Here is a 26,868-nt window from a genome sequence, read left to right on the forward strand (position 1 = left end):
AATTCAAAAAAATATGAAACAAAACAAACGTTATTAACGCTGCGTAGTAGGTATTAAATAAAAATTAACATTTTTCTATAAAAACAAAAACAAAAAACATCAATTGATAATTTTTTTTTTTTAGAAATTTCAATCTTTCCAATTTCAGACGCTTTTGATTGTAATAAATGCACTTTAAGATTTGTTTATTTTATACTTTTAATTTAGTTTTGATGTTCACATTCACATTATACAATTTGTAATTTAGATTTCTTGCATTTTTTTTAGTTTTTTTAGTTTTTAGTTTTTAATTTAAATTTTACAGTCTCATCTTTGAACTCTTGTGTTACGAAAGTTGCAAGAATAACTTCGTTATATGGGTTAGTGCTTTGCCAGTGCTGCCACCAAGAACCTCCTCCAGAGCCCTTAGTTTCCCTCACAACACCCTACAGGATAATGATAGCAAAACAAGGACCAGCAGTTGCAGCCGACAAGGATGCGGGAGAGGATCTGGGATTTAATTGAATACAATCGTTTATCGTTTGGTTTTTGGTGTATTTTTTAGTAGCTGCTGGCTGCTGGCTGGCGGCCGCTTTAGTTGTCCTAGTTGTCGACATGCACGTCCATGGGTGCCGAGGCGGTCACGGTGCTCGACTTCTCCGGCGAGTCCAGGTAAATTTTGAGGGCGCGTTCCCGACGCTGTGAATACCGCGTCGTCGAAACGCAACCGACACGGTCCAGTCTGGCCTTTTCCCTGGCGTTCAACTGCCGTCGCTCCTCCAGTGTCAGATCCTTAACGGGTATGCTTTTATCTCTGCGAGTTGGCGGTCGAAATCATGTTAGTATCAAGGATTAAGCTCATGGAATCCCTACACTTACTTGTACAAGTAGATGTTGCCCGTCTGCGTCGTGTTCAGTGGGTACTTGTCCACGGTGCAGGGTACTGCATACCAGCTGGATGACTCGTTCACGCTCACCGCCGATATGCTTGTGCAGGGGAAGTTGCTGTTCACCTGGGGGCCAAACATACGAGGGATTATATATATATATTGGATGGCAAGGAGGTCTTTGGAATTACCTTCATATAGCTTATTTTGTCCATGGTGATGTCGCTAATCTGGGATAATGAGTATCGGATGTCGGTGTCCTCTGCAACAGGAAGATTGGAAGGATCTTAGACACCTAATTCTATAATTTCGTACAAGTAGCTCTTACGGTCTAATGTGATTTCCTGGAATTTTCCAAACTCCAACTTGGCCGGACACCATCGCCTCACGAATAGGGTCATTGTGTCGTCCTTGGGCTGGGGGTTTACTCCGCTCTCGCATTCTTGCACAATGAACTATGACCGTGGAACGAAATTAATTAGAAACAGTGATGCTCTATCCTGTAAGATCAACCCACCTCTGCAGCGACTGTGGAGCGCATATCGCAGTAGAGCGTCTCCTCGTTGGCAAGGATCTTAATGGGGCTGCGTCCGCCCTTTAGCCAGATGCGGCAGTTGTCAACGGTGAGCGTGGCGTACTTGGCGTCCATGCGATGCAGCTTGGCCACCAGCTCCTGCTTGGCCTGCTCGGTGGTGGTGCTGGCATTGTACACCCAATCGCAGACACACGGCAGACGCGACGTCTCGTTGTCCAAGTCGCCCAGTCGCAGGAAGTGGATTTTGGCCTTGTACTCATCCGCCTGGAGGTTCTTTCCGATCTCCACAGTTAGAGTTTCGCCTTCGGTGAGGAAAACCAGGGAGTTGTTCTGATTGTTGGGGATGTTGTTCTCGTGTTTGCGCTGCAGCTTAAAGTATGCGCTGGGCACCTGGATGAGCTGTTCGATGTGTCGCTTGAAGGCAGCCATTCGCATGTGAGTGCCTACCAGCAGCTTGTAGGCCTGTGTGGGTTTCCGCAGCTGGGCTTCCTCATCGGACTGAAGGGCCGAACTGGAACTACTGCCAAGCACGTCGACGCACTTTATTTTACTGGCGTGGAAGAAGTACGAGGTGCTGGGAGGCAACAACAGAGGATCCACAACGTCGGCAGCCGCATAGCTTCCGTTGCCGTTGCAGTAGGCATGTACCCGCATCATGGCATCGTGTGATGCCGCCTCATCCTCCGGGCTGGACAACTGCGGCGAGTGGCTGGTGGAGCTGACCTGGCTGTCACCGCCTCCGCGGTGTGCGATGTTCTCCGTTTCTACCAGGGTGCGATCACCATCGCTGAGACTGCTATCCTCTGAGGTGGACTCATGGCCGTGACTGGGACTTGGCTCCGTTTGTGAAAATAGCTCGAGAACATTCCGTTTGAAACGCCGCCAATCATTATCGTTGAGGCCGTTGCTGCCGGAGCCCTCGTGTCCGTTCATCATGGCGGCGTCCACTACATCCCCTCCACTTTTAGTCTAAATCGAAATCAAAGTCACTTCATATCTTCCGCATATATATATAGATCTCTCGTTACGTACCTCTATTGTCTCCATGCTGGGAACGCCCAGCATTTCTAGAGTGGCGGCGTCTGTGTTGGGCACATTCAAGTAGAAATAGGTAATTGATTTGAACTGGTTGTTGGCCAAGTTCTGGAGCTGCAGCTGGGCCTCGGGCGTCGGATGGGGGTCATAGGCGACAAATGCCTTCGGCACCGCGCCCCGCACCGTGGCAAGCAGGAACTGCTGCTCGCTAATGTGTAAACGGACGGCGATGGAGCGACGGAGAACGTCGTTGGGCTCGCGTTCCCTCGCTGCTGAGTAAACCAGGAAGGGACCGTCCATCGCCATGGTCGAAAGATCTACCACAAACACATACCACGTGATTCCGTCCGGGGAATAAGTCTCGAACTGTTGGTCCTCCGCCCTGTACTCCAGCAGGAAGTCCAAGCTGTAGTTTTGCGACGCTCGCAGCTCGGTCAGGGCTGGATCGGAGCAGTTCTCTAGAGACTGGATGATCGTCTCCATGGTTGAGTTGTACGCCACCAAGCGACAGCGTGACAGAGGCGCAAACTCCTCCACATTCAGCATGTCGTAAGCCGAGCTCAGCACTTGGTTAATGTTGAAGCTCTGCGAAACGTAGACCCTTGTGATCTTCATCTTCTTCAGCGAGGGATTGTAGAAGTAGACACGAGGCTTGTATAAGTCAGGTAGGGCCAAGTCCGATTCGGTGTTGTGTCGGCCCAGGCGCGTGCCCCGGCTCTCGTCCTCGGAGTGCAGCTTCGGCAGCAGACTCTTGATGTGCTCTGGAAAGTCGGCCACCTTTGCCGCCTGCTCGTTCCTTTTGGAGTCGACTTGGCGGTACATCAGCATATAGGCATTGGTGCTGGAGGTGTAGGCACTGGAGTAGTAGCTGCCATTCGGTCCACCAAAGGAGCGCTGGATGTCCTCCTGTGTTATCTGTATGGACCAAATCCCAATAGGTTTCTTTTTTTTAGATGATTCTCAATGGAATGGGTTGAAGGACAACTTACGGTGGAGACATTCTGGTCATTAAAGCAGAACCACTCGTTGCTGTCAAAGTCCTTGATGTAGGCGTAGTAGTGACCGCCGGAAGCACTGCCCGAGTGGATCATGATCGCAAAGAGTTCGTATAGATACGGCCCGGATCCCTGCTTGGTGCTCTTGCTGGTGCTGCTGCTCATATCGATGCCTTCGTCCTCGTCGTTCAAGTCATTCTCGTGCTGGCTGGAGCTGGCTGTGGTCACAACGCCACTGCTCAGGTTATCATCTTCCATGGCCGAGCCGCTATCCGCCGTGCTGCAATCGTCCACGGTTCCATTTATCTGAGCGTTCTGGTCGCCACTAGTGCCACTCCGGTTGATGAAGGTGTTCAGATTAAGCGTCTGTGGGAAGGTCACTCTACAAGAAACATGAATACCATATATAACTCAGTTCCAACTCTTCCCAGAAACTCCCAGGCACTCACCTGTCGTTCAACTTGATGCGGTGCATGGTCTGATAGTCAAAGTCGAAGCGCTTCAGGTGCAAGGTGAGGATGTAGGGGAAGGATTTGAAGTGCAATCCCTTGTGAGCATCGCACTTCTTCTTGCACTTCTCGCACAGATACTGGTTGTTGCCGTCCAGCGTCTCGGGCTGGACAAAGGCGCGCAGGGCCTCCTCGATGCTGCCGTACGCCGAGCTGCTGCCAAAGGGTCGAACCGGCAACGGGATGTCCAGAAAGGTGTCCTCCCGCGACTTTTCCGTATTGCACTCCAGACACTTGACGTAGTCGTTCATCTTACCCTCGTACAGGTTCGAGATAAGATTCGATTGCTTGGTGTTCTTAAACTTGTGCTCCAGTGCGTCAAACATCACGCGGCAGAGCTCTTGAATGTCGTGCTGCTGCCAGGCTTCGGTTGAATCCCAGCCGAAGCTGCGGGTCAGGTCGGTGGTCTCCACCGCCGCCTTGGGGGAGGTTTGCAGATTGAGGAACAGCTTCTGCAACTGGTAGGGTATGTTTTTCGCTTCGTTGTCGTTGTCGAACTCCCAGCGGTACAGAGCGTTCCTGAACTCGGGCGTCATGTACAGGGCTTGCAGCAAGCTATTCAGATAGCAGGTCATGGCCTGGTTGACTAGACCCACATAGCCCCGGGGACCTCCATTGGTTTTACTCAATCCCGTCTCTGTTTCCGTGGTAGCGGAGGCCACAAAGTCCGCTGCCGTGGTGTCTATCCGCTTCCACGAAGGCAGCTCATCGCCACCGTACTTGCGGCGATAAAAGTTTGACAGCACTGGGTCTTGGCCATCGTCCGGTCCACTAGTCGTTTGATCTCCCCCACCGATGGCTCCCTCCCCGTCCATGTCGTTGGTCGGTCCTCCGAAATCGTAGCTGGGCCCCATCATCGTGGGGCTGGCCGAGGCGCCCAGGGCCAAGTCATCGTCGGATAACTGCTCCACATCTGAGACGCACAGGCCCGAAAGGGGATTGTCCACCGGCGAGGCAAGGTTTCTGCTGTGAAGCAGCTGTTGCAGCTGCTCGGATATTCCGGTATTGGTCAGCTGGTCAATGGGCTCGCACTCGATCTCCTTAATGGGCGACGAGGGCTTCACTGGACTCGGCGACGACGGCTTCACTGGACTCGGGGAGTCCGGTGACAGCTTCAAACTTTTCTTTGTCGCGATCTTGGGACTAGCTTCTGGTGCTATTGTGGGACTGGCTTGAGGCACCTCTTCAGGTGTAGCCTTGGCTACCTCCACCGTCGAGGTCTTCGGAGTGCCGATCTTAGAACTAGCCTTTGCACTCTTCTCTGGGCTGGATTCTGAACTACTGCTGGCTTTGGGGTCGTCACTGGTTACCTTTGTTTTGCTCGGCGACGACGATCCCGAACCAGCTACCACCTTCTTCTTAACTTTCTTCTTCTCGCCAGACACTGGACTCTTGGCCTTTGCCTCGCCGTCTTTTTTGGGTTCTTTCGGACGCAGGCTGACCAACACCTGGTGCTTCTTCATGGGCAGCTCGAACCGTTTGGCCACATCGCCGTCCCAACTGCCGGAGGGCAGGAGAACCAAGTGGTTCTTCAACTGACGCTCAAAGCCCTCGACATCGAATAGTAATTGTGAGTCCACGGCATTCAGATGGACCTTTAATGGGGCGAGTAAGTTAGTACTTCGTTTCAAGTAAAATATATAACTATACCCACCAGGTCCTTGTTGTCGTGGGGCTGGAGAAGCAGCTCAAACTTTCCATATGGGAACTGGGTGGCAATGAGGTCGATAACACGCTTCACGGTATACTGGGAGCGCACCACCACATTGATCTTCTTCTGTTCGGAACCGGGTGTCTGGTCGAAGACCGAGACGGTGCACTGCTCGCTCTCCTTGTCCGTCATATCCTGGCTGCGCTGCTAGAGAAGGTCCTGCGGGTAAAGCGACAGAAAGATGGTGAGCTAAACACATAAATTTGGGTTTAATTTTTTTTTTTTTTTTGAGTTTTTGATTCTAGAATAAAATAAAGGAGCCGCACACGGTGACACGATGCCTTTGACGTATCTAGCCCAGCCTAGTTGCTGGTCATGATGTTGGTGCTGGTTTTGGGTCTTTCCAAGTAAATAAGGAAGCGAAATCCAGTCCAGCAATATTCGATGTTGCTAAAATCTCTTGTTTTCGACCTGATTCGCAAATAAAGTCCCGCATCCCCCCACCCAGAGACACTGCCCGCAATTGACGTGCTCCGGACCGCTTTTCGCGCCTTATTTGTACGGGCCAGCACCAGTTGCTATATATAATCACGTACACCGAATCGAGAATTGAGAATCGAGCATCGACTGCCCATCGCATCGTCCGGTGGCCCCAAACGAGAACAGAACACCAAAAATCGACACAGTGACTAACGCGCTACGGAATTTCGTAAACAACCCGTCCAGCTCCGGAGGATGCTCTGGGGCTATGCCGAGTATTATTTGGACCATCAGACCAACGTCATAGTCATCATCGCAGCCATTCGATGCATAAATTTCTGTGCAAATGTCACTCCCTCTTGGCTGGGCTGGGTTTCTTTGTGGGATTGTAACGGAAGTGATGGCGATTATACCGAGAGACCGAATATCTGGCGCCAGTGCGCATATTGAAAGTGGAAGGGGGCGTGTCCCGCCCACATATATATAATATATACTATATATATGTCGATAAAGCCTACGAGGAGAGCTTGACAGATTTGGGTAAAGCAGATGGACATTAAGAATGACAATTTCTTGGGTTAATTAATGGTGGATTATAGATATTGGAATGCTTGCCGATTGAATCTAAAATTATATTTCAGCAAATGCCCATCTTGAAAATAATTTAAGAAATATTTAAATTGGCTTGGCATCTAATTGAGTGTCTCTTTCACTTTGTGGTTGCGATATTTGCAATGTTTTTCCAATTCGATGCACCAAAATAACCACAAGACTTGCATATACTTGGGTTGATGTGAATGTACTGCAGTTTGGCGTTCAAACACATGTTGGATGGACGGACAACACCAAACACCAACATACGGTCGGTCGGAGATGAGGATCCAAAAATGCTAATACATGTCGGCCAGCAGAAATCAAAATAAGAAGCTCGTGCTGCTAAAAATAAAAACAGGCGGCGACAACTACACATCGACGGCTAGAGAAAGCCCATCCACACACAACAAAATAACGTGAAAAAGTCAAAGAGACTTGTGGCAGGGGCGGGAGCATGTTTGGGGAGCATTTTGAAATACGCGTATATCGGGCTATTTGTAAATGCGAAGGTTTTCGAATCCGTTTCGAAGATGTGCTCCTTGGCCACCCCTCCCAATATTTACACGAGGTTTGTGGTGGTCTATATTGACAAGAATTACAGAAACCAATACCGCTGGTGGTTATCTATGCTGCTGCCATAATGATGACATTCGTTATATGTACTATGTAGATCTCGAGCTCATCGTCTCACATAGATTTGTGCTATTTTTGAAACTATTTCGGTACTGTGAAATCGTGTGGCCTGCGAAACTATCCATCCCGCTAGAGCGCCAGCTGCCGGAAATCGCAGGATTCCGCAATAATCCAACAAGTCACATAATGCACATCGCCCACACAATCTTCATTACGAAATAGCTTCGCTATTCTTAGACCAACTTCAGTTGGAGTCGACTCTATTGTATACATATGTATGTATGTATATGTATATCCACTATAGGTTTATCTATACATCGGTCTATATTTTGACTGCTTTACCGTGTCTGCTGGCGCCGAGATCTATTCGTTCCGGGGCTAGAAGAATCCGCCGTCAACGCACGACATCGTTCACGCGTATACTGCCCGATTCAGATCCATATTCTCGGCATCGGAATGCCCAATCGGATTCAAATTCGGTTACCGATTCGTATTCCGAAGATGCACTGGCGGTCAAAATTATAGTATTGCGTCGGATTTTTAATTTTTCAAATATATGTAGATATTAAGGAGAGAATTGGAGAGTAATCGCTGGGAAGATCTGAGTAAAAATGCAATGACTTCAAATTAAATATTCTTTTTTTATGCAAAATAATGAAATATAAATACTTGTGTTTTGTTGAGGTTGGTTGGTTGCGTCTTTGAGGAATCATGTCTTATTATTTTTCAACAGAATACCGATGCATACCTCCAGCTCTTCAGCTGGGAACAGTCATATCCCAGTAACGATGTATCACTACCGAACTAAAACTGATAACCACTATCGGTGGCCATAAGAGAGGAGGGCGAGCACTTGGAAACTGCAAGACACCGCCGAGCCTCAGACCCAGGGGGATTACTCAATGAATATAGGCGATGCAGCTGAGAACATTTAGCGAAAGTGCTATTATTGGTGCTCGCTCGCTCTGTCCGTCCGCCAGTCTGTTTGCACAAATGAATGACTATTTTTATAATGCAGCAGTAGTTGCCGCATTGAGACATCCTTTCCCCAAGCGCCATGACTAAGGCTAAGTGCTAGCTAGCTACTGACCACTGCCGGTGGAGCAGTGGAGGGGGTAGCTACTTTCGTTTGCGCAACACCTCTATGTACATATGTACGTATATGGAGGGCGGTGGGCGGGACGATCGGTCAAGGCTTTGCTTCGGAACGTGACACGCAAATGTGCCTACGTATGTGTGGTTGCTCCTCTCAGTGGGCTGGTGTGCGTGTCTGTTTTGGCACCAAATACGCTCCCACTGGCCGTCCTTCGGGGACGCAAAGGAGCGTCCATATGTCGCAAGCCCACAACCCAAAGGGCCACCGACTTGGGTTGGGATTGTGTTTTCGCTCCACCTATATTCCTATATGGCTCTGGGCGTGTGTGTGTGTGTGTGTACCTCCTTCAGCTTACCTCGAAAGTGTGAAAATACTGCGGTATATTTCTGTGTGGTTGTGATGATATATGCGGCGGAGCGGTGCTGGGAAATGCGGCGATGGCGGTACGGATGACTGCTCAGCTTCCTGGCGTCCACGTCCACTCGGTGCTGTTCGAATCCGGTTAAATTAAAATGCTTGACGCGACATTTTTACAAATGTTTTTTTTTTGTTGTTCGGCTGCGGCTGTTTTGCGAGTTTCGTGTGTCCGTGTGACCGTTGTGGCGCGATGCAAAAATACCCATGAGTTGCCAAATCGCGTTCGTTTCTTCGGCTGCCGTTAGTGATGTTTTGGTTTTCTTTTACGAAATAATAATTAATAATAGTTCACTTAAACAATTATCAATTTGAATTTCCAGCAATGAGAGCGTTCCAAAACATAAAACAAAAATCTAAAAAACAAAAAACTTTTACAGAGAAATTATAGAGAATTGTTCATTCGTGCTATCCCGCTCAAGAATCGGGTATAAATTTCAGGGAGAAATCCCAGAATATTTCAGGGAACAACAACAGAAGAAATTAAATTATAAAAGATAAAATTACACAATTTGTTAGTTTTCGCCCACGGTGCACAAAATAAGGTCTCACTGAAAAACTATCGATAGTTGCATTGGATTCCCGATAATACCCTAAATCACGAGAAACGACGAGAAGCTTCGATGAGACCGAGAAAATCTATATAAAGGGTGCGTGACGATATTTTTTTCTCATACTCAAAAATTTCTCATTGAAAGAAAGCAAGTGAAAGAAGGCGAGCCACACGAGTGGAAAAAACAATTGATTAAACGCTATAAACAATTTTGTTAATCTGAATAACGTTGCCCGATCAAGTACAGATAAATAAGTTGGCAAAAAAAAAGAAAGAAAATAACATAGAAACGCAGCGAAAGAAGTAGCAGCAGCGGTGACATCCGTTTTAAAACTACAAATACATACATTTTAGGTAAGTTTGGATCTGGAATTAGCATATTTTCATGACTTTGATGCCTTTGTGTGGGCTGGAAGCTTCGGCTAGCGATTCGCCCTCGAATTCCATTCGAGAACAGCAGAGACAAGGGGGCGAAATCCGCTGGCTACGTCACTGGGCATTGTCGTTGCACAACTCGTGCTTCTAGCAAATTCCATTGCTTCCACCGTGGCATCGAGAAAACTGTCACAGTACAACAAAACGTTCTCATTCTAATCTTTTCGTACGCTCTATTCTATTTCGTTTACAGCTTATAATAAATATCAGAGATGGGTAAGGACTTTTACAAAATTCTTGGCATCGACAAAAAGGCCAGCGACGATGAAATCAAGAAGGCATACCGCAAGCTGGCGTTGAAATACCACCCGGACAAGAACAAGAGTCCACAGGCTGAGGAGCGGTTTAAGGAGATCGCTGAAGCGTATGAGGTTCTTTCGGACAAGAAAAAGCGGGACATCTTCGACTCGTATGGCGAGGAGGGTCTCAAGGGCGGCATGCCCGGCCCGGACGGTGGAAGTCAGCCTGACGGTTACAGTTACCAGTTCCACGGCGACCCGCGAGCAACATTCGCCCAGTTCTTTGGGTCTTCGGATCCCTTTGGTGTGTTCTTTGGCGGCGGCGACAACATGTTCGGAGCAGGCGGTGGAGGTGGCGGTGCCACCAATGAGATCTTTATGAATATTGGAGGCGACGATATGTTTGGCGGAGGTTTCGGTGGCAATCCTATGGCAGGAGCTTTCCGATCACAGTCGTTCAATGCGCAGGCCCCTAGCCGTAAGCGCCAGCAAACACAGGATCCGCCTATCGAGCATGACCTGTATGTCACTCTGGAGGAGGTAGACAGGGGCTGTACCAAGAAAATGAAGATATCGCGCATGGCCTCTACCAACACTGGATCCCAAAAGGAAGAAAAAGTTTTAAGCATCACAGTAAAACCAGGCTGGAAGGCCGGCACAAAGATCACATTCCCCAAGGAAGGCGATCAGGCACCGGGAAAGATTCCCGCAGACATCATTTTCATAATCCGCGACAAGCCACACCCACAGTTTAAGCGCGAGGGCAGCGATCTGCGCTATACGGCCCAGGTCAGCCTAAAACAGGCACTCTGCGGTGCACCTGTCAATGTGCCCACTCTGCAGGGCGATAGGATTTCTGTGAACACCTCGAACGAGATAATCAAGCCCACCACAACGCGGCGCATCAGCGGGCGCGGCCTGCCCTTTCCTAAAGAACCATCGCGTCGCGGCGATCTGATCGTAGCCTTTGACATCAAGTTCCCAGACACACTGCCGCCCAGCCTGCGGAATCAACTGGCGGAGTTGCTGCCCAACTAATCATCCATATGTTAGCCTCGTAGTTAAGGCCTAAGTTTAGTTACTTTACGTACTTTAAGAAACTTAACCATTATCCAGAACAGATGGAGCACGGAGACAGTGTGCCAAGAGATCGAACTGCTGTAGATACAGATGTAGAGAATACAGACGCTAGATAAGATAGGGAAGAGAACACACAAGCAACAGACGGCGCCCCGTTCTGTTGGAGACTGATCGACTATTTACTATTACACCTAGTTCCCCGATTCCAGATTTACCTTACCGCCCGATTATGCAATCGGTATTTTAAATCTCCTGATATTTATATATCACTAAGCTGCAAATAAAAATGTATTATAAGTTGAATGAAGCTCACGGCTTTTGTAGAGATCGCATCTCTGGCATTCCAATTAAATTTTTCCCCCACCCCACACAAACTACTGCTATGTCGATAGTCTTTATCAGCAAACTAAATAGTGTACGTTTTAGTACCAATTTGATTCGGTCTAACAATAAAGTTATTAATACGAAACAACGTTGTCTCTTTTTGGGTCTGAGGAAAATGAAATGTTTCTGATTTTGTTGTACTTTTTGAATTTTTTAACTGAATGAAGAGAGACCAACTGCTTATCAAATTAAATCGGCGTGGAAATGTTTAATGGGTAACGCAAATGTAAAAATCAAACATCGATATGTGTTATTCGCGTAAACATCGTATGTAAATTAAAGAAATAATTATACTGTAAAAGCTTTTTTCTTCGAAATGGCAGCGACAAAATTAGTTTATAGAATAAAATCTTTAAATTTAGCATTGTCGATAAAAAGGTAGAATTATTTTACCGAAATAGTCGATATTATGAATTATACGCTTAAGGACTATAAACTTTGGTGGTATTTTTTTAAATTTATTTGTTGCTTAAAAAAGTATTTTTTATCGTTATCGGTGTAGTCACGCTGTTCAGTCAGAACGATAACAGAGGGAAGAGAAATAAAAAGGGGAATCCTAGACAAACTTGTAAAGCTTAAACTTTTAAAGAAGCATTCATTCATATATTCAACATCGTACTGAAATATCATTCCAAAAAAGTCGATTGCACCCGTTAAAATGAACAACTGGTAAGTAAAAGTTGTTATTAGACTGGTAAAGAAACTTTTCGGTAAAATATTATTTTCTAGCCTTCAAAAATTATATGCGCTTCTTGAGAACAAGCAGTTCTCGGACTGCCGCATCATGGTTGATGGCCAGGGCTTTGACTGTCACAAAGTCGTTCTAGCTTCTGCGTCGGAATTCTTTGAACGCATGTTTCTAAGCGATTTTAAGGAGTCCAATTCTGGAGAATATATTTTGGGCGACGTTAACCCGGAAACGTTTGCTGTATTTTTAGAGCAAGTATACACCCACGACACAAATAAGTTAAAGAAGCTCACTATTAGAAGTCTAATGGAACTGAGAGAATGCGCTACCAGGTTGCTGGTGCCATCGGTGGCAACCAATGCTACAAGCGAACTCTTAAGTCGTGCCGACAGTGTTGGGTTTGAGGATCTCATCGTGCTATTTGAAAATTTGCACAACTCAAACGAGGATCTAAAAAAAATCGTTTATGTAAGTGCTTTTTTAATAAACTTTGTATTTATTTATATCAAAATTAATTGTATTTTAACCTTGTTTGCAGGCTCTAGCTCGCTGTTTTAAGGATTCCCTGGATAGCTCTGCAGTCATGTCGCCAACGCGTAATGCCTTCCATAAGTATATAACTGAGTTACTGAGTAAAATACTGTTTATCAGAGGTTAAATGGTTTCAATTAATCCAAACATATATTAAAATTCATGATTTGAAAACGGAAGACAAGAACTATATTAATATGCTTTTAAGTAACATAAAATATAAAAATATGACGAAACATGAATTTTACGATGTAGTTGGAAAGTCTGATTTGCTCACACTTGAGGAAAAATACGAATATATTTACAAGACGACAAATTAAGAATACTGTAAAAACTATAAAAAATGTTCATAAAGTTAAAAATTATAAAGAAATCAGTATGAAGTTTTGAATTTATAATTTGCCCAAGTATATGAATAAAAAGACAACAAATGGTTTTTAAATTTCACAATTTATTTTTGGTTTTGTTTTCACTTCGAAAGGATGTCGTAATTTAATCGTTTGTCACACATTTTCACTATCCTTACGTTGTGTGTTAAGTTGCCTTCGCAAATGTATGTATGTATGTATAATCATTGTGTATTTGTTGCATTTTCATTTATTTTTGTTTTGTTTTCAAAAAGTATTAACATCCATTGCATGATTTTTTTTTTGTGTCCTTGATGCAGCTGCTAATTATGTTTTACATTAAAAATTGATTTTTAATGATTTTATTTTTACTGATTTTTATTTTTAATAACAAGACTGCGCTTCCAGTGCTGCTGCTGGTTTGTTATTGAATTTGTTTTATTATGAAATCGCTGACTTGTAAATGGGATTTAATATGCAATCGTTACCCTTGCCTAATCTCCTGTCTTGCCTGCTTTTGCCAAAAGGAAAGTGTGATAAGAGATAACTAACAATTATTCTCAAACAAATTAAATACATACGATAACAATTTGTTAAAAGAGATTTCAGTGCAATCAGTGTGCACGTGAACTTAATTGAGTAATTACACTTTGTTTGGCTCTCAAACATTCGTACAATAGTGACTATGTATATATATAAATATATTTAATAAAAATGCATTAAAAATAGTCAAATGCGTACAAAAAGTTTCACGCCGCTTCGAATGTCCTTCGTTTGTTGTTCATTCGCCTTTAAATGATTTTTTTAATTTAACTATTTCATTTTGCTAAAGTCTTCCAACAGACTGTTTCGTCTCTGGGTGAGTTTCTGTTATTTTTTCCCCCTTATTTGTTTCATTTTATTAATTATTATGAATTATTTTACTTCTGTCAAACTTATACAAACTGTAAAAATTATGTTAAAATGTTGTGATTTGGTATTTGGTAAATTTCTCCTGGTTCGTCCTGTGTTTGATTAGCGTTCATCCGAGGACGAAAATCTATCATTAGACAGTTGTATACATTTATAATTTCTATTTACTGCACTTTTTTATTTTTATCTTTTATCTTACTATGGTCTGTAGTTTCAATTGTTAATCTTCCTATTAGTTAAATTTCGTTTTGTTTAATTAAGGTTTTCATTTTGTATATTTAATTCAATTTGATTGGAAACCTAAAAAATGTTTTTGATTATGTTTCGATTTGTTGCTATATGGTTCAATGGAATTTCGGGAATTAATTATGAATTATGAATGGGCGCGAATAGTGTCTGTAAGTGCACTGACAAAATATATAAAAAAAAACACTCCTAGCACTCGTCATTGAAATAAAATAAATGTTCAGCAATTGGGGGAGTTCTTTGTTCCTGAATCGAATTAACACATACAAGCTGCATTCACAACCAATTAATTATTATTTCCCATACGGTCGAATTTTTATAGTGTGTTTTGACTACAAATTTTAGTTCTTAGTTTTTTCATTTGCTAAAAATTCGTTCTACAAAAGATGAAAACCATAGTGTATTGACTGAGATTGAGATAAATCCAACGCATTTGTAATTGAGTTCTCAAGAAGTGTGCCTTTGTCTATGGGACGTGGGTCGGGATATTGGGGCTTTCTATAATTCATTTTTTTTGTGGTTTGGCTTTCTTTTTTGTTTTTGTTCAAGTGTTTGGAGTGAAGTTCTTAATTATTATTGCAATTCTTCTAGAGGGGTTTTTGTCGTTTGCCTTGGATCTGCGTGATTGCTTAAATATTTTCTTCTTTTTATAATTTTTGTTTTAATTTACTTTTTGTGAGTGTGTGTTTTTCCCCTTTAACGTGATTTTGAATTAGTTTTTAGTGTTTCTCTGACTTACTGATTGGATTTTGCTTAAAGGCCTCAGCCCAATTGAATTGTTTGGAATTTTTAGCATTTCCTTTTTTTTTTGAGTTTGTCTGTTTGTTTTGTTTACCATTTAACATTTTGACTAAATTTTTGCTATTTTGTGTATGTGGTTTTTGTATGGTATCGTACGCATTGTTTTCAGTGTACTTCCTACAAACTAAACATTTTCATTGCTGCTTTCATTTTAATTCTGTGTTTAACTACGATTACGAGTGTGTTTTCTTCAGTGTGGCTTTCTTCAGTGTTTGTCAGTGTGTGTTTGACTTAATTTTCTAACGATTTTATGTAACCTTTATTTTTTCGTGGTTTTCTCTTGTTTTGCATTTGACATTATTACTTTTTGCAACTTTCTTTGCTTTCTTTGTTGTTTTAGTTTTCTTCTTTTTTATTATTATTTTTTTTTATTTTTTAATTTAAATTCTCTAAGCCTAGATACAATGTTTTCAATTTGTTTACGGGTTTCCCTTCTCGATTCTATGACAGATTCGCCATCGTCTACGTCTCAATAAATGTATGTATTTAAATCGAAATTTACTTTCAAGTCTTTTCAGCGACAAATGCATTTGAATTTGTTCTCGTATTTCTTAATCTTGTTTAATCTTTTTCCTTAGTTCATATTAAATCTGCTCAAAATCCTTCGCTTTAATTATGCTTTTGTTATACGTTTTGCACTTTAAATACAATCAATATAAATCAAAGTCTTCTCTTTTGGGTTTTTTTATTTTATTTTAAATATTTTTGTTTCGTTTTATTTTGTTTTTAAAAAAGATATCTATTATCTTTTTATGCGATTCACTTTGTTTCTTGTTAAAAATGTAAACGTAAGTACGACAAAAAAAAACTCTTCGATGTTGTATCCTTTTTAAAAGAGAGGAAACAAACCGAAGCCAAGCATTCTTCAAAAGCCAATCCCATCCATTCACCGATGATGGCCTGATCCGATGATGATTCAAAAATGCATCGTCGTATCGTCGAGTTGAGCTTGAAAAATGCTTTGGATTCGCTTCGCTTTGCTTTGAACTTTAAACAGTTGCTGTTGCTTTTGGTATTGGTATTGGTTTTAGCTTTTTGCTTTTTTTGCAGATGCTGTTGCCTTACACTTGATTAGTTAAAATTGAGAAAATTGAACAAAGGTATTGAAGTTGCTGGGTTAAGAGTTCTTATGCTTGCTTAGCTTGATACTAAATGTTTTGTTTTGCTTTTTCTGATTTAATTTTTCACATCGTCTTTGCGGGTTGTTGACTGTGGATCTGTGCCTAAATTTATCATGTCTCGTGGTTTCCACACCGGGGACCCTACAATAAATGAAAGAAAAGAAAAGATACAATGGAAACCATATATGAAAAAATATGAAATATTTTCTTTTTTTTGGCTTTGGTTTTGCAGAACTTAATTTGTAAATAGTTTGGTATTTTTTTTCTTTTTTGTTTGGTTTTCATATAATAAAATATAGATTCAGATAAAAGATAGTTTAGAAAGCGAGATAGAGAGCGAGTGCGGGAAATGGGTCCTCTATCCAGTTGGTTATATACAAAGTAGTGTCGAACAGATTTCTAAATTAGTAATTTGCGGCCAATTTAGGTTTAGATTAAAAAGCATGCAATCGAAAGCGTCCAGATTCCTCATTTCTAGATTTATTTCTGGCAATATAGACGCTTTATTCAGATAAAAAATATAAGCAAAACTAATTATTGTTTAATGTTAAATGAGCACTACTTCAGGCGGGTTAGCTATACGATACATTTGGGGAACTTTCGTTTGATTGGGTAGTAGGAGTGATTAACTAATCTAATTCAACAACTAATACTGGTGAGTGGGGTCGGGGTGGTTGTGTTGGCTAAAATGTTGACATCGCTTGGTTTTTAACTCATTCGATTCTTATAGTTTATCTTTTTGTTCTCTTTTTTTTTTTACTCTTTAAAAAACTATTCAAGTTTCCGAATTTTCAATTGAGAGTTTTGCATTTTATGCCAACATTTTCCGTTCTGCCTCTGATGCTTAATATGCTTGTGTCTTTGATTGCAAAGGGATCCAATTCGAAAAACAAACTAAAAAAACGAAATATTCTCGTAAATGTACATGGGATATGGGTGGCGTGGGATTTATATATTTGAATTTTGAAAAATGCAATGGCCTCGATGGTGAAATCAAAATTGTCTCGCATTTCGGTTAACCCACTCTCTAATTTTGAAATTAGTTTTCCAGATGCAAAAGTCAAAGAGCGTAATTCAAAACGATGGGTAAAGTTGTGCGTCGATGAGAGTTTCACAAAATTCAATTTATTTAAATTTTATACATTTTTGTTTTTGTTTGTTGAAAAGTTGTACAGAAAGAGAGTAAATGAAATTTCTGGAAAAATAATTGCATTTCTATGTATGTGTGAATAAATGCCGAATAAATTCTGGTTGGGTGGAAGGATAAAAAGTGAGTGTCTGGTGGCAGGATGGTTGATCTTTGTGGGGCACGTGTGTGTAACCATAAGACATATATAGTTATATATAAATATATATATATATAGATCGATTATAATGTACTTTCGTTTGGAAGTACAAGATTTGGCAATAGATCTCTCGAGCACTCTCTAAGTTGCATTCTTTACCATTATTTTTTGTTCATAAATCTTTGAGAAAATGCAAAACGTTCAAATTGAAAGGAAAACTTGTTGCTAAGTTGTTGGTTTTGTTTTGGTTATTAGTTGTTTTTTTAATATCTTATTTTTTTTTTATCAAGCGATGCCAACTAATAATATCAAGTGTTTGTAACAGAGACAACAGATACACATCGAATAGGCGGAAAAACAAAAAAATCCTCCAAACTTAACATGCCTAAGGTAGCTTCGTCTCCGATTTACATACACATATGTATATTCTATCTCTAACTGAATAGTATAGTTGTTTGCTATTATTATTACTTTAATTTTATTTTAAATAATTTTCAATATATCTTTAAGATAATTAATTAAGATAATCGAATATCACCCGTTAAATTGTTTTATGAATAATTCAATTCAATTCAAGTACTTAGCTCCAACAACAAGCTGCATTCGTTTGCCTAATTTCAAATAAGTATACCACTTACCTGCTTAGCAACTACTAAACAAATTTAAATGCATAACTAATTGAGGGGAGGGGGTCCTAGTCGGAGGGAGAAAGGATCAAAGGCTATGCGAGAATTTAAAAGGGGTTTGGGCCAGGAAATCGGTGCATAAACTCGATTAGTTTAACAGTTTCCGTTCTTGTCCGTCAATATAGCATACTTATTTGAGTGTTTTTCGTTAAATATATATTTGGTTTATTTGCCTATATATCCATATTCCATTTGATTTAATTGCATTTGAATTGCTTTAGTCGTTCGTTTTAGTTTAGAGTTAGTTAGTTATGTGTGTGAGTGTGGTTGTGTGCACGATTTAGTTAGATTTCACGCATTTGATTTTCAAGTTTTCAGTTTTAGTTAGTTTGTTGATTTTTGGTTTGTTTGCTTAGTGGATTCCTGTGTGTTGTCTGCGCTCACATGGATTACCGATTAAATTTTATTTTTGATATTTGTTTTAGGTTCTGCTGCGGTCGCCGCTTATCTCTATTTAGTTTGCCTTTATTTTCGCATAACATATTTTTTTCGTTTTTCATTTTCATTTTGAGAATAACCATTTTTTGTTCAACATTTATGCTGCATATGTATTTATGTATATAGTAATTGTATTTTTTTTTTGTCCATATTCCATATTTACGATGTATGTATATTTTGATTTTACGAGAATGTTGATTTTGTTTTGTTGTTTGTATTTTGTAGTATTTTGATTTTGCTGCCATGAAGCCCAGTGTAAACTGTATAACTGTATATTGTTTATACTGTAAACTTTTCTTGAAGCTTAATCGTATTTATTTTGACTATGTTTGCTTTGAGTTTTCGTTACAACAACCTGAAATTTTTGTCGCGAGCTTTTCGATTAACCTTTCCTTTCCAGTTCCACGGCGACCCGCGAGCAACATTCGCCCAGTTCTTCGGGTCTTCGGATCCCTTTGGTGTGTTCTTTGGCGGCGGCGACAACATGTTCGGAGCAGGAGGTGGAGGTGGCGGTGCCACCAATGAGATCTTTATGAATATTGGAGGCGACGATATGTTTGGCGGAGGTTTTGGTGGCAATCCTATGGCAGGAGCTTTCCGATCACAGTCGTTCAATGCGCAGGCCCCTAGCCGTAAGCGCCAGCAAACACAGGATCCGCCTATCGAGCATGACCTGTATGTCACTCTGGAGGAGGTAGACAGGGGCTGTACCAAGAAAATGAAGATATCGCGCATGGCCTCTACCAACACTGGATCCCAAAAGGAAGAAAAAGTTTTAAGCATCACAGTAAAACCAGGCTGGAAGGCCGGCACAAAGATCACATTCCCCAAGGAAGGCGATCAGGCACCGGGAAAGATTCCCGCAGACATAATCTTCATAATCCGCGACAAGCCACACCCACAGTTTAAGCGCGAGGGCAGCGATTTGCGCTATACGGCTCAGGTCAGCCTAAAACAGGCACTCTGCGGTGCACCTGTCAATGTGCCCACTCTGCAGGGCGATAGGATTTCTGTAAACACCTCGAACGAGATAATCAAGCCCACCACAACGCGGCGCATCAGCGGGCGCGGCCTGCCCTTCCCCAAAGAACCATCGCGTCGCGGCGATCTGATCGTAGCCTTTGACATCAAGTTCCCAGACACACTGCCGCCCAGCCTGCGGAATCAACTGGCGGAGTTGCTGCCCAACTAATCATCCATATGTTAGCCTCGTAGTTAAGGCCTAAGTTTAGTTACTTTACGTACTTTAAGAAACTTAACCATTATCCAGAACCGATGGAGCACGGAGACAGTGTGCCAAGAGATCGAACTGCTGTAGATACAGATGTAGAGAATACAGACGCTAGATAAGATAGGGAAGAGAACACACAAGCAACAGACGGCGCCCCGTTCTGTTGGAGACTGATCGACTATTTACTATTACACCTAGTACCCCGATTCCAGATTTACCTTACCGCCCGATTATGCAATCGGTATTTTAAATCTCCTGATATTTATATATCACTAAGCTGCAAATAAAAATGTATTATAAGTTGAATGAAGCTCACGGCTTTTGTAGAGATCGCATCTCTGGCATTCCAATTAAATTTTTCCCCCACCCCACACAAAATACTGCTATGTCGATAGTCTTTATCAGCAAACTAAATAGTGTACGTTTTAGTACCAATTTGATTCGGTCTAACAATAAAGTTATTAATACGAAACAACGTTGTCTCTTTTTGGGTCTGAGGAAAATGAAATGTTTCTGATTTTGTTGTACTTTTTGAATTTTTTAACTGAATGAAGAGAGACCAACTGCTTATCAAATTAAATCGGCGTGGAAATGTTTAATGGGTAACGCAAATGTAAAAATCAAACATCGATATGTGTTATTCGCGTAAACATCGTATGTAAATTAAAGAAATAATTATACTGTAAAAGCTTTTTTCTTCGAAATGGCAGCGACAAAATTAGTTTATAGAATAAAATCTTTTAATTTAGCATTGTCGATAAAAAGGTAGGAGTATTTTACCGAAATAGTCGATATTATGAATTATACGCTTAAGGACTATAAACTTTGGTGGTATTTTTTTAAATTTATTTGTTGCTTAAAAAAGTATTTTTTATCGTTATCGGTGTAGTCACGCTGTTCAGTCAGAACGATAACAGAGGGAAGAGAAATAAAAAGGGGAATCCTAGACAAACTTGTAAAGCTTAAACTTGTAAAGAAGCATTCATTCATATATTCAACATCGTACTGAAATATCATTCCAAAAAAGTCGATTGCACCCGTTAAAATGAACAACTGGTAAGTAAAAGTTGTTATTAGACTGGTAAAGAAACTTTTCGGTAAAATATTATTTTCTAGCCTTCAAAAATTATATGCGCTTCTTGAGAACAAGCAGTTCTCGGACTGCCGCATCATGGTTGATGGCCAGGACTTTGACTGTCACAAAGTCGTTCTAGCTTCTGCGTCGGAATTCTTTGAACGCATGTTTCTAAGCGATTTTAAGGAGTCCAATTCTGGAGAATATATTTTGGGCGACGTTAACCCGGAAACGTTTGCTGTATTTTTAGAGCAAGTATACACCCACGACACAAATAAGTTAAAGAAGCTCACTATTAGAAGTCTAATGGAACTGAGAGAATGCGCTACCAGGTTGCTGGTGCCATCGGTGGCAACCAATGCTACAAGCGAACTCTTAAGTCGTGCCGACAGTGTTGGGTTTGAGGATCTCATCGTGCTATTTGAAAATTTGCACAACTCAAACGAGGATCTAAAAAAAATCGTTTATGTAAGTGCTTTTTTAATAAACTTTGTATTTATTTATATCAAAATTAATTGTATTTTAACCTTGTTTGCAGGCCATAGCTCGCTGTTTTAAGGATTCCCTGGATAGCTCTGCAGTCATGTCGCTAACGCGTAATGCCTTCCATAAGTATATAACTGAGTTAAAATACTGTTTATCAGAGGTTAAATGGTTTCAATTAATCCAAACATATATTAAAATTCATGATTTGAAAACGGAAGACAAGAACTATATTAATATGCTTTTAAGTAACATAAAATATAAAAATATGACGAAACATGAATTTTACGATGTAGTTGGAAAGTCTGATTTGCTCACACTTGAGGAAAAATACGAATATATGTACCAGACGACAAATTAAGAATACTGTGAAAACTATAAAAAATGTTCATAAAGTTAAAAATTATAAAGAAATCAGTATGAAGTTTTGTATTTATAATTTGCCCAAGTATATGAATAAAAAGACAACAAATGGTTTTTAAATTTCACAATTTATTTTTGGTTTTGTTTTCACTTCGAAAGGATGTCGTAATTTAATCGTTTGTCACACATTTTCACTATCCTTACGTTGTGTGTTAAGTTGCCTTCGCAAATGTATGTATGTATGTATAATCATTGTGTATTTGTTGCATTTTCATTTATTTTTGTTTTGTTTTCAAAAAGTATTAACATCCATTGCATGATTTTTTTTTTGTGTCCTTGATGCAGCTGCTAATTATGTTTTACATTAAAAATTGATTTTTAATGATTTTATTTTTACTGATTTTTATTTTTAATAACAAGACTGCGCTTCCAGTGCTGCTGCTGGTTTGTTATTGAATTTGTTTTATTATGAAATCGCTGACTTGTAAATGGGATTTAATATGCAATCGTTACCCTTGCCTAATCTCCTGTCTTGCCTGCTTTTGCCAAAAGGAAAGTGTGATAAGAGATAACTAACAATTATTCTCAAACAAATTAAATACATACGATAACAATTTGTTAAAAGAGATTTCAGTGCAATCAGTGTGCACGTGAACTTAATTGAGTAATTACACTTTGTTTGGCTCTCAAACATTCGTACAATAGTGACTATGTATATATATAAATATATTTAATAAAAATGCATTAAAAATAGTCAAATGCGTACAAAAAGTTTCACGCCGCTTCGAATGTCCTTCGTTTGTTGTTCATTCGCCTTTAAATGATTTTTTTAATTTAACTATTTCATTTTGCTAAAGTCTTCCAACAGACTGTTTCGTCTCTGGGTGAGTTTCTGTTATTTTTTTCCCCCTTTTTTTTTTGTTTCATTTTATTAATTATTATGAATTATTTTACTTCTGTCAAACTTATACAAACTGTAAAAATTATGTTAAAATGTTGTGATTTGGTATTTGGTAAATTTCTCCTGGTTCGTCCTGTGTTTGATTAGCGTTCATCCGAGGACGAAAATCTATCATTAGACAGTTGTATACATTTATAATTTCTATTTACTGCACTTTTTTATTTTTATCTTTTATCTTACTATGGTCTGTAGTTTCAATTGTTAATCTTCCTATTAGTTAAATTTCGTTTTGTTTAATTAAGGTTTTCATTTTGTATATTTAATTCAATTTGATTGGAAACCTAAAAAATGTTTTTGATTATGTTTCGATTTGTTGCTATATGGTTCAATGGAATTTCGGGAATTAATTATGAATTATGAATGGGCGCGAATAATGTCTGTAAGTGCACTGACAAAATATGTAAAAAAAAACACTCCTAGCACTCGTCATTGAAATAAAATAAATGTTCAGCAATTGGGGGAGTTCTTTGTTCCTGAATCGAATTAACACATACAAGCTGCATTCACAACCAATTAATTATTATTTCCCATACGGTAGAATTTTTATAGTGTGGTTTGACTACAAATTTTAGTTATTTGTATTTTCATTTGCTAAAAATTCGTTCACAAAAGATGAAAACCATAGTGTATTGACTGAGATTGAGATAAATCCAACGCATTTGTAATTGAGTTCTCAAGAAGTGTGCCTTTGTCTATGGGACGTGGGTCGGGATATTGGGGCTTTCTATAATTCATTTTTTTTGTGGTTTGACTTTCTTTTTTGTTTTTGTTTAAGTGTTTGGAGTGAAGTTCTTAATTATTATTGCAATTCTTCTAGAGGGGTTTTTGTCGTTTGCCTTGGATCTGCGTGATTGCTTAAATATTTTCTTCTTTTTATAATTTTTGTTTTTAATTTACTTTTTGTGAGTGTGTGTTTTTCCCCTTTAACGTGATTTTGAATTAGTTTTTAGTGTTTCTCTGACTTACTGATTGGATTTTGCTTAAAGGCCTCAGCCCAATTGAATTGTTTGGAATTTTTAGCATTTTCCTTTTTTTTGAGTTTGTCTGTTTGTTTTGTTTACCATTTAACATTTTGACTAAATGTTTGCTATTTTGTGTATGTGGTTTTTGTATGGTATCGTACGCATTGTTTTCAGTGTACTTCCTACAAACTAAACATTTTCATTGCTGCTTTCATTTTAATTCTGTGTTTAATTACGATTACGAGTGTGTTTTCTTCAGTGTGGCTTTCTTCAGTGTTTGTCAGTGTGTGTTTGACTTAATTTTCTAACGATTTTATGTAACCTTTATTTTTTCGTGGTTTTCTCTTGTTTTGCATTTGACATTATTACTTTTTGCAACTTTCTTTGCTTTCTTTGTTGTTTTAGTTTTCTTCTTTTTTATTATTATTTTTTTTTATTTTTTAATTTAAATTCTCTAAGCCTAGATACAATGTTTTCAATTTGTTTACGGGTTTCCCTTCTCGATTCTATGACAGATTCGCCATCGTCTACGTCTCAATAAATGTATGTATTTAAATCGAAATTTACTTTCAAGTCTTTTCAGCGACAAATGCATTTGAATTTGTTCTCGTATTTCTTAATCTTGTTTAATCTTTTTCCTTAGTTCATATTAAATCTGCTCAAAATCCTTCGCTTTAATTATGCTTTTGTTATACGTTTTGCACTTTAAATACAATCAATATAAATCAAAGTCTTCTCTTTTGGGTTTTTTTATTTTATTTTAAATATTTTTGTTTCGTTTTATTTTGTTTTTAAAAAAGATATCTATTATCTTTTTATGCGATTCACTTTGTTTCTTGTTAAAAATGTAAACGTAAGTACGACAAAAAAAAACTCTTCGATGTTGTATCCTTTTTAAAAGAGAGGAAACAAACCGAAGCCAAGCATTCTTCAAAAGCCAATCCCATCCATTCACCGATGATGGCCTGATCCGATGATGATTCAAAAATGCATCGTCGTATCGTCGAGTTGAGCTTGAAAAATGCTTTGGATTCGCTTCGCTTTGCTTTGAACTTTAAACAGTTGCTGTTGCTTTTGGTATTGGTATTGGTTTTAGCTTTTTGCTTTTTTTGCAGATGCTGTTGCCTTACACTTGATTAGTTAAAATTGAGAAAATTGAACAAAGGTATTGAAGTTGCTGGGTTAAGAGTTCTTATGCTTGCTTAGCTTGATACTAAATGTTTTGTTTTGCTTTTTCTGATTTAATTTTTCACATCGTCTTTGCGGGTTGTTGACTGTGGATCTGTGCCTAAATTTATCATGTCTCGTGGTTTCCACACCGGGGACCCTACAATAAATGAAAGAAAAGAAAAGATACAATGGAAACCATATATGAAAAAATATGAAATATTTTCTTTTTTTTTTGGCTTTGGTTTTGCAGAACTTAATTTGTAAATAGTTTGGTATTTTTTTTTTCTTCTTTGTTTGGTTTTCATATAATAAAATATAGATTCAGATAAAAGATAGTTTAGAAAGCGAGATAGAGAGCGAGTGCGGGAAATGGGTCCTCTATCCAGTTGGTTATATACAAAAGTAGTGTCGAACAGATTTCTAAATTAGTAATTTGCGGCCAATTTAGGTTTAGATTAAAAAGCATGCAATCGAAAGCGTCCAGATTGCTCAATTCTTGATTTATTTCTGGCAATATAGACGCTTTATTCGGATAAAAAATATAAGCAAAACTAATTATTGTTTAATGTTAAATGAGCACTACTTCAGGCGGGTTAGCTATACGATACATTTGGGGAACTTTCGTTTGATTGGGTAGTAGGAGTGATTAACTAATCTAATTCAACAACTAATACTGGTGAGTGGGGTCGGGGTGGTTGTGTTGGCTAAAATGTTGACATCGCTTGGTTTTCAACTCATTCGATTCTTATAGTTTATCTTTTTGTTATCTTTTTTTTAACGGTTTAACAATCTATTCAAGTTTCCGAATTTTCAATTGAGAGTTTTGCATTTTATGCCAACATTTTCCGTTCTGCCTCTGATGCTTAATTTGCTTGTGTCTTTGATTGCAAAGGGATCCAATTCGAAAAACAAACTAAAAAAACGAAATATTCTCGTAAATGTACATGGGATATGGGTGGCGTGGGATTTATATATTTGAATTTTGAAAAATGCAGTGGCCTCGATGGTGAAATTAAAATTGTTTCGCGTTTCGGTTAACCCACTCTCTAATTTTGAAATTAGTTTTCCAGATGCAAAAGTCAAAGAGCGTAATTCAAAACGATGGGTAAAGTTGTGCGTCGATGAGAGTTTCACAAAATTCAATTTATTTAAATTTTATACATTTTTGTTTTTGTTTGTTGAAAAGTTGTACAGAAAGAGAGTAAATGAAATTTCTGGAAAAATAATTGCATTTCTATGTATGTGTGAATAAATGCCGAATAAATTCTGGTTGGGTGGAAGGATAAAAAGTGAGTGTCTGGTGGCAGGATGGTTGATCTTTGTGGGGCACGTGTGTGTAACCATAAGACATATATAGTTATATATAAATATATATATATATAGATCGATTATAATGTACTTTCGTTTGGAAGTACAAGATTTGGCAATAGATCTCTCGAGCACTCTCTAAGTTGCATTCTTTACCATTATTTTTTGTTCATAAATCTTTGAGAAAATGCAAAACGTTCAAATTGAAAGGAAAACTTGTTGCTAAGTTGTTGGTTTTGTTTTGGTTATTAGTTGTTTTTTTAATATCTTATTTTTTTTTTATCAAGCGATGCCAACTAATAATATCAAGTGTTTGTAACAGAGACAACAGATACACATCGAATAGGCGGAAAAACAAAAAAATCCTCCAAACTTAACATGCCTAAGGTAGCTTCGTCTCCGATTTACATACACATATGTATATTCTATCTCTAACTGAATAGTATAGTTGTTTGCTATTATTATTACTTTAATTTTATTTTAAATAATTTTCAATATATCTTTAAGATAATTAATTAAGATAACCGAATATCACCCGTTAAATTGTTTTATGAATAATTCAATTCAATTCAAGTACTTAGCTCCAACAACAAGCTGCATTCGTTTGCCTAATTTCAAATAAGTATACCACTTACCTGCTTAGCAACTACTAAACAAATTTAAATGCATAACTAATTGAGGGGAGGGGGTCCTAGTCGGAGGGAGAAAGGATCAAAGGCTATGCGAGAATTTAAAAGGGGTTTGGGCCAGGAAATCGGTG

At 39.4% G+C, this 26,868-nt stretch overlaps 5 protein-coding genes and 1 long non-coding RNA gene across 20 annotated transcripts in view; 3 read left to right on the plus strand and 3 right to left on the minus strand.

Annotated features, from left to right (window-relative positions):
- The window catches only part of Usp47 (ubiquitin specific protease 47), a 120,277-nt gene extending 111,278 nt beyond the window's left edge, over positions 1 to 8,999 (minus strand). Inside the window, exons 1-10 of one of the 5 annotated variants that reach the window (XM_070280205.1) lie at positions 8,750 to 8,998; positions 5,595 to 5,810; positions 3,881 to 5,535; positions 3,426 to 3,813; positions 2,434 to 3,351; positions 1,384 to 2,370; positions 1,195 to 1,321; positions 1,058 to 1,128; positions 859 to 992; positions 554 to 793 (exon numbers count right to left, since the gene is read on the minus strand). In XM_070280205.1, coding sequence (XP_070136306.1) covers positions 583 to 793; positions 859 to 992; positions 1,058 to 1,128; positions 1,195 to 1,321; positions 1,384 to 2,370; positions 2,434 to 3,351; positions 3,426 to 3,813; positions 3,881 to 5,535; positions 5,595 to 5,783 — 4,680 coding nt within the window. In that variant the 5' untranslated portion in view covers positions 5,784 to 5,810; positions 8,750 to 8,998 and the 3' untranslated portion in view covers positions 554 to 582. Of the gene's footprint in view, positions 1 to 180; positions 794 to 858; positions 993 to 1,057; positions 1,129 to 1,194; positions 1,322 to 1,383; positions 2,371 to 2,433; positions 3,352 to 3,425; positions 3,814 to 3,880; positions 5,536 to 5,594; positions 5,811 to 7,640; positions 7,778 to 8,749 lie in introns of those variants that run through there. The other 4 variants (XM_017244641.3, XM_017244642.3, XM_070280207.1 and 1 more) reach the window with 4 other exon arrangements.
- Positions 9,000 to 9,474: 475 nt separating this feature from the next.
- On the plus strand, positions 9,475 to 11,422 carry DnaJ-1 (DnaJ-like-1). The gene is made up of 2 exons (XM_017244649.3): positions 9,475 to 9,715; positions 9,990 to 11,422. Exon 2 carries the CDS (start codon positions 10,009 to 10,011, stop codon positions 11,071 to 11,073), a length of 1,065 nt encoding a protein of 354 aa, XP_017100138.1. The 5' UTR covers positions 9,475 to 9,715; positions 9,990 to 10,008; the 3' UTR covers positions 11,074 to 11,422.
- A 589-nt stretch (positions 11,423 to 12,011) lies between these two features.
- On the plus strand, positions 12,012 to 13,365 carry LOC108127534 (kelch-like protein 40). The gene is made up of 3 exons (XM_017244657.3): positions 12,012 to 12,168; positions 12,229 to 12,655; positions 12,726 to 13,365. Exons 1-3 carry the CDS (start codon positions 12,158 to 12,160, stop codon positions 12,843 to 12,845), a joined length of 558 nt encoding a protein of 185 aa, XP_017100146.2. The 5' UTR covers positions 12,012 to 12,157; the 3' UTR covers positions 12,846 to 13,365.
- Positions 13,150 to 18,962, minus strand: LOC138926263 (uncharacterized). The gene is made up of 2 exons (XR_011442721.1): positions 18,511 to 18,962; positions 13,150 to 16,286 (listed from the first exon to the last, which is right to left on the minus strand). It is a non-coding gene; the product is annotated as an uncharacterized lncRNA (long non-coding RNA).
- Positions 17,106 to 20,096, plus strand: LOC122321024 (dnaJ protein homolog 1-like). Of its 2 annotated transcripts, none has more exons than XM_043209860.2 (2): positions 17,106 to 17,231; positions 18,956 to 20,096. In XM_043209860.2, exons 1-2 carry the CDS (start codon positions 17,121 to 17,123, stop codon positions 19,745 to 19,747), a joined length of 903 nt encoding a protein of 300 aa, XP_043065795.2. In that variant the 5' UTR covers positions 17,106 to 17,120; the 3' UTR covers positions 19,748 to 20,096. The 2 variants fall into 2 exon arrangements, with proteins under 2 accessions (XP_043065795.2, XP_070135974.1); XM_070279873.1 differs by lacking the exon at positions 17,106 to 17,231 and adding an exon at positions 17,798 to 17,821.
- Positions 20,097 to 21,816: 1,720 nt separating this feature from the next.
- The window catches only part of sif (still life), an 85,528-nt gene continuing 80,476 nt past the window's right edge, over positions 21,817 to 26,868 (minus strand). For all 10 annotated transcript variants that reach the window (XM_043209629.2, XM_043209628.2, XM_043209631.2 and 7 more), the window contains one exon: positions 21,817 to 24,957. In XM_043209629.2, the coding sequence (XP_043065564.1) occupies positions 24,872 to 24,957 (86 nt within the window). In that variant the 3' untranslated portion in view covers positions 21,817 to 24,871. The remainder of the gene's footprint in view (positions 24,958 to 26,868) is intronic.

The sequence above is a fragment of the Drosophila bipectinata genome, chromosome 3L (genome assembly GCF_030179905.1).
Source record: "Drosophila bipectinata strain 14024-0381.07 chromosome 3L, DbipHiC1v2, whole genome shotgun sequence".
Lineage (NCBI taxonomy): Eukaryota > Metazoa > Arthropoda > Insecta > Diptera > Drosophilidae > Drosophila > Drosophila bipectinata.